This window comes from Condylura cristata, unplaced genomic scaffold, assembly GCF_000260355.1.
Source record: "Condylura cristata isolate star-nosed mole 26May11 unplaced genomic scaffold, ConCri1.0 scaffold00038, whole genome shotgun sequence".
Lineage (NCBI taxonomy): Eukaryota > Metazoa > Chordata > Mammalia > Eulipotyphla > Talpidae > Condylura > Condylura cristata.
Window position 1 is genome coordinate 9497044 of NW_004567139.1, and position 5921 is coordinate 9502964.

General features: G+C 65.5%; 2 protein-coding genes across 2 annotated transcripts in view; both read left to right on the forward strand.

Moving 5' to 3' along the window:
• The window catches only part of LOC105854410 (skin secretory protein xP2-like), a 26074-nt gene extending 23908 nt beyond the window's left edge, over positions 1-2166 (forward strand). Inside the window, exon 7 of the mRNA XM_012733007.1 lies at positions 1771-2166. Within this exon, the coding sequence (XP_012588461.1) occupies positions 1771-2166 (396 nt within the window). The remainder of the gene's footprint in view (positions 1-1770) is intronic.
• A 1077-nt stretch (positions 2167-3243) lies between these two features.
• Positions 3244-5921, forward strand: part of TNRC6C (trinucleotide repeat containing 6C) — a 22290-nt gene continuing 19612 nt past the window's right edge. The window contains 2 exon segments of the mRNA XM_012733008.1: positions 3244-3391; positions 5321-5497. Coding sequence (XP_012588462.1) covers positions 3244-3391; positions 5321-5497 — 325 coding nt within the window.

Genomic DNA, 5921 nt, shown 5'->3' on the forward strand with positions numbered 1-5921 from the left:
TTCGCGGGAGAGGGCTTGGGATCCGGGTCTGCAGCTGTCAGCTAAGCGGTGGCCCCCGGAGCTGGGGGTGCGGCCCCGGCTCACCTTCCTGGCTCGGGAGGGCGGGCAGCCCCTTGGCCCTGGCCCCCCTCCGCAAGGCCTCCTCCCAAAGCATGCTCGCAGGTCACCCTTGCAGGCCCTGAGGCCCCCCCAGCCTGCTGCGGAAGCACCCCGGGGCGTGGAGCAGCTCCCTGCCCTGCGTGCAGCCGGGGCCCCTCTGAGACATCACCATAACATCCCTTACTGGCTTTTAGTAGACAGAGAACGGGAACTTACCCTGGGAAACGGCACTAGTAGGGGGGCTGAAGATGTTTTATACGATTTATTTATTATGCACCCAGGAACTGGGGTGCCGGCCAGAGGTGTAGGGGTCAGAGGGTTCACCAGAGACAGTGGGGAGCAGAACAGGCAGATGGAGTAAAGTACGGTGCTGAGGGGGCCAGCGGGGACACGGGAGGGGTCTGCTGCGCCCTGGGGGGTCACTTCTTGGCCATGGAACGAACTGGTGCTGCGGTAGCCACGGCCAGCTTCACAGAGCCGCCGCACCACCAGGGAGGGCCCCAAAGTCATTGTTTATGTGCAGAGATCTTTGTCCCCAAGTGTGGGCGCCGTGCCCACGTCCTGGGGAAGGAGGGCCTCACGCCTGTCGGCGGCCCTGGTGGACAGAGATGGCAGAGACACGGTAGTGGGCTTCAGCACAGAATAAAACGGCCAGCGTCGCCCAGCGAGGGGGCCTGCAGGGCCGTCCCATGGGGCGCTCAGCTATTGGGTCAGCTTTCAGTTCATGGCCGAGTCGCTGACCCCACGCGGTTGCCTGGGCGCCCCACCATAGCAGTCAGGCCAAGAGCAGAGCCCACCACCCCGGAGAGCTGCGGAGCCGCGGCCATCCTGACGGCCCGCCCATCCGGCCCACCCAGCTGCCCCTCGGCCGGGAGGGCGATGCCCGGTGCAGCCCGTCTGGTCTTTGCCCACGTGGTCACGCCAGCCCCGGCCCCTTGCAGAGGGCTGGTTGCCACTGGCCAGGGACGGCCCTTGCCAGGGACTGGTGTTCTCCACGCCGAGCCAGAGGCCTCGTGACGCCCTGACAGCGCCTTGGCTTCCGCTCACCTGTGCTGAAGCCACGCGACCCATCGGTCGGGACTCGGGTCGAGCGTTGAGCTTTCCCGCCTGGAGGTGTAACCTTGGCCTGAGACGCAGCGTCTCTGGAACGGGCCTCTTGGGCCTCAGGCTGCGATGCCCAGTGCTGCCCTGCTGGCCTCATCTGATGAGGGTGTTGCCCTGGGGTGCAGGGCGGCTCTTAGTGGGGCTCTTTGACCTGGTTCGATCCCTTTGTGGACCTGGAACACAAAACCTGTCTCGTGTCCATCCTGTGGTCAGCGACGGTCAGTTGCCTGAGGTGATTCCAGCCCTGGTTGCAGCATGTCCCGAACCAGAGGGGCTGGTGCCACCAAGGCCCGCAGGTGGCCGTGCCCGGGGCGCAGTGACTGCCGGCGACAGAGGTGGGGCAGGCGAGGAAGCGAGCGGCAGCCGAGAACCACTCCGCGGCCTGCTTTCCTAGGACTCTTAGAAATAAGTGTTCTGGGGCTCTTTAAAGGCAATTTGCAGACACAGCAGAATGTCCGGTGTCGATCCGGCTCCATGTCGGCTGACTGGCACTTCCGGGCAAGCAGGAGTCTCCCAGGGAGGCTGACAGGGACCCGGAGCTGGCTCCTGTCACCTCTGCACCGTCAGGTCTCACCAGAACTTTCAGCTCATTTGAAAGAGGGTGGGGAGGCCGAGGGGAGAGGTCAGTTACCTGCAGCCCAGCGTGACGCCTCTGCAGACTGGCCTGAGCCCCGCCGGGAGGGCGTCAGCGCGTGTGCGAGCCCGCGCCAGAGGCACACCGGAGGTGGTGGTCGCGTCTTCGGTGCGTCCCGCCTGTCCTCCCGGCTGCTCGGAGGTCGTCGGCCGTCCACGGGCTTGTCCCCCGTGCAGGCTGGAGAAGGCTGGCTTGGCCTCTCGCTGGACCTCGAGGGGGCCAGGCGCACGCGAGCGCCGGGCCAGGGGGGCGCCCGCTGTCCCTGCCGAGCCCCCACCCCGGGCTCGGTTTGGAAGACGCGAATTGAGGAGGCTTTACCAGGTCGCTGAGACGCCGAGGCTGTTCAGAGGCCCGCTCGCCCGCTCCGTGACCGCCCGCAGCATAAGGCCATGGCAAACAGGCGGCCCTGCGGCGCGGCGAGCAGCAGGCGCCCTGACGCCCGGCAGCCGGCCTCGCGGGCTTCTGTTTCAAGCTCCGGCTGTGGTGTCAAGAGCAGCCGCGCTGCCTGTCCTCCAGCTGCGGGTGTTCTCGGGCTGGCTGGAAGGACTGGCCAAGCAGGAGGGGCCTCTCTGGGGCACACGCATGAATTTCTCCCTGGGCTTCAATTCAAAGAGAGTAACTGGGAAGACAGAAACAAGGCTCGGAGGCCTCCCGGGTGGCACAGCGGCACTATGAGGCCACAGCCACTGCAGCACCAGCTCGACCCCCGGCCAGGGGGGACCCCAGGGCGTGGCAGACCCCGCCTGTCTCCCCGCTGCCCCCTCAGCAGTGCACTTACCAGCTGGCCTGTTCTGCTCCCCACGCCGACTCTGGGGAGTCCTCTCACCGCCCTGCACCTCTGGCCTGTGCCCAGTTCTGTGGGCATAAACAAATCTTTTCTAAAAGGGTCCGGTTTGGCCCACCCACTAGTCACAAGGAATCAGCACTCTTAACAGTAAGCATAATGCGCCCGCCCTGGTGACCACGGGCAGCCCAGCGCAGGGCAGGCGGCCGCCTCCCCTCCCTAGCCACGCAGGCAGCTTTTGAAGAGCCCCCGGCGCGTCTGTCGGCCTGCAGTAGCCCTGTCAGACCGGTGTCAGCTGCAAGGCTCCACCGCTCACGCTCGGCCTTCCCTGGAGCAAACCCCGGAGCGCCCGTCCCGGCCTCCAGGCGGAGAGGCAGCTACTGCCAGTTTCTCCTCCGCCCCCAGTGGCAGGTAACGGAGCGGGCGCTGGGGAAGGGCACACTGGTTTACAGGCCCTCGGGACAGCCAGACCCCGGCGCGCTCCGGCTAGGCCAGTCCTGGGAGTGCCCAGCTCGCAGCCGGCCCTCGCGGGTCCGCGCTCTGGTCCTTCCTCTTTCCCGTAAACGAAGGCCCCCTCGCCTCGGGCCGCGCTGCGCCGCTCACTGGCCGCTCACTGGCCGGGATGGGGCGTCACTGCGCCGTCGATCGCCCCGCTATGCGGCAAGGAGAGCGGGCTGCGGGCTGCGGGCTGCGGCAGGGCCTGGCACTGCGCTGTCGCTCTGCCTGCCGCGCGCATGCCGCAGCCGGGCCCCACAGCGCAGAGGGCGGAGGTGTGAGGACTCCGGTAGTGTCCTGCGGCGTCTGCGGGTGAGGGGGAGCCCTGGGGAGTCTGCGGGATGACGGGAAGCGCACGCAGCCGCCCAGAGCGCGTGGGGACCGACCGTTTAGGGGGGCGGGCTAGACTCCCGCCTGCCGCCTGGGGGCGTCTCCTGGAGGCTCGCGCCTGCTGGGCCGGTCATGCCCACGTTCTGAGGCCAGCTTGGCGCGTGCGAAGCCAGGGACCAATGGAAATGGAGGCGCTGTTGTCCTGTTTTTAGAGATTTTATTTATTTACGCACACAAGAACTGGGGTGCAGGCCAGAGGTGCTCCCGACCAGGGAGTGACTGACCCCCCAGGGCAAGACAGACTATCCCGTCTCCCTGCTGTCCCCCTCGATCAGTGGGTGTCGCTGGATCCACCTGTTGTGCTCCCCACTCTGTCTCTGGTGGATCCGCTCACCTGCCGCATCTCTGGCCTGCACCCCAGTTCTTGTCTGCATAAATAAATATAGTGAAGCTTTAAATAAATAAATCTTTTTTAATGTATTCCTAATTTTGCCGTAGTTAGATTGTAGTTTTACTTCCAAAGAGATGGAAGTATAAAATGACGTGTTCTGTGAACTCATTATTTAACTCCTTGAAGTAAATTGGTGTGCTCACAACCGATGGCTCTTAGGAAGCCAAGGTAACCCAGCATCCCAAAACACCCATGATTTGTATCCGCTGCATTGATTTTCCTGATTTAGCGGTGTCCCTTCGGTTCACAAAACTGCTCCCGCTAGACCGACGAGCTGACCGGCCAGGGCGACGAGACTGGTCACCAAGTGGGGCGGCCGCACCTCGTGTAGCGGGCCCTTGCTCAGACACGTGGTGCGGGGCGGGGTGGACCCCTTTCTGAGCCTCGGCCACTGTGGATCCCCCTGGCGTGCCATGTTTTCTGTCCGTCAGCTGCAGCGTGAGGCCCCGGGCGCCGTGTGACCGCGGCCGGCGTCGGCTCTGGGGCGGAGCTGGACAAGTGGAACAGCCTCTTCTCAGTGATGTATAAAGACGAGGGAACCTGTCCCTGTGACCCCCGGCCCCAGGGCCGGCCTCCGGGGCGCACGGCGTGGGACTGGGCGCAGGGTAGTGCCCGGCCTGCCGCCACCTCCGTGGCCGTGACGCCTCCGTCTCCCGATCCTCTTTTTTTTTTTTTTTAAGTATCTTTGAAGATTTCATTTATCCATTTTTGCATAGAAGAACAAGGGTGCAGGCCAGAGGTGGGGGAGGAGGGTGAGAGGACCCCCCAGAGACAGAGTGGGGAGCACAACAGGTAGATCCGCTGAAACCCACCGCTGAGGGGGCAGCGGGATCAGGCGGGGTCTGCTGCGCCCTGGGCCCCTCCCTGGCCGGGGCTCGGGCTCAGGCTGAGGCTGCAGTGGCCACAGTCCGAGACTGACCGCCGGCCCCCAAGGACGCCCCATCTGTCCCTGTCCTGAGGGCAAGGGCCCCGTGCTCGCCGCCCCCGGCGTGACTCGGCCGTGTGTGCCGTCCGCCCGCTTCTCGTGCCCGAGCCGGGTCTGTGTCTCCCGTGGCTGGTGAGGAGATTAGCGAAAATGATCTTTTAGCTTGCATGGCCCCTTGTAAGAGAGTTCCTTGTAAGAGAATAACAAGAGAGCCTACAATTTCACCTAGGCCATTATATTGACCAGAAGTAAAAGCAAGAAGCGTTATTTCGCAAACCCTGGCTGTCACGGCCCTCCGTCCTGCTCGGTGGCAGACGCTGTGCGTCGAAGCCTCCGGCCGAAGTGGGAGGGTGGGCGGGAGGAGACCGCAGACTCCGTGTCCCTGCGGCTGGGCCACGCCCTGGCTGGGACGGGCTGCCCGGACCGCCTGGCCTCCAGGTGGCCACTGGCACGTTTCTGTGGCCGTGTCTGACTCCCGTCTCCCTCCTGCCTTTTCAGTTTCGTCGGGCTGGGGAGAGACGCCCGCCGTGCTCACCAAGGCCGGCAGCTCCTGGGGAGAGCCGCCCTCGCCCGCGCCCCTGGTGGACGACGGCACGGCGGCGTGGGGCCGGCCGCCCAGCAGCGGGAGCGGGTGGGGGGACCAGCCCGCTGCCGCCCCAGCCCTGTGCAAACCAGGTAAGCAGAGGCGGGGCGGGGCCCGCTGCACCGGGGTCCGGCGCTGCGGGAACTACTGGTTGTGCAGCCCTCCCGGCTGACAGGAGGAGGCGCCCCTGGGCAGACGTCCACGCCCCGCTCTGGGGAAACAAGCGCAGAGCCCAGGGCGCCCCCGCCCCCACCCGGCCGCTCTGAGCAGCGCTGTGGGCCTGCTACCCTGGGCACCGGCCTCGAGCCGCGGGCAGCGCACGGGCACCGCTTCTGCCCTGCTTATGTCTGTCAGCAGAATTGTGCGTTAGAAATCCCAGCTTGTGTCTGTCCTTTGAAAGAGGAAAGAAAAGGCGCCGTTGTCGGGGCGTGGTGCGCGTGTCCGCAAATACGGCCCCGGCGCGGGGCAGCCGTCCACATCCTGTCAGCCGGCGGCCTCTGCCCGGGTGCCCGGCAG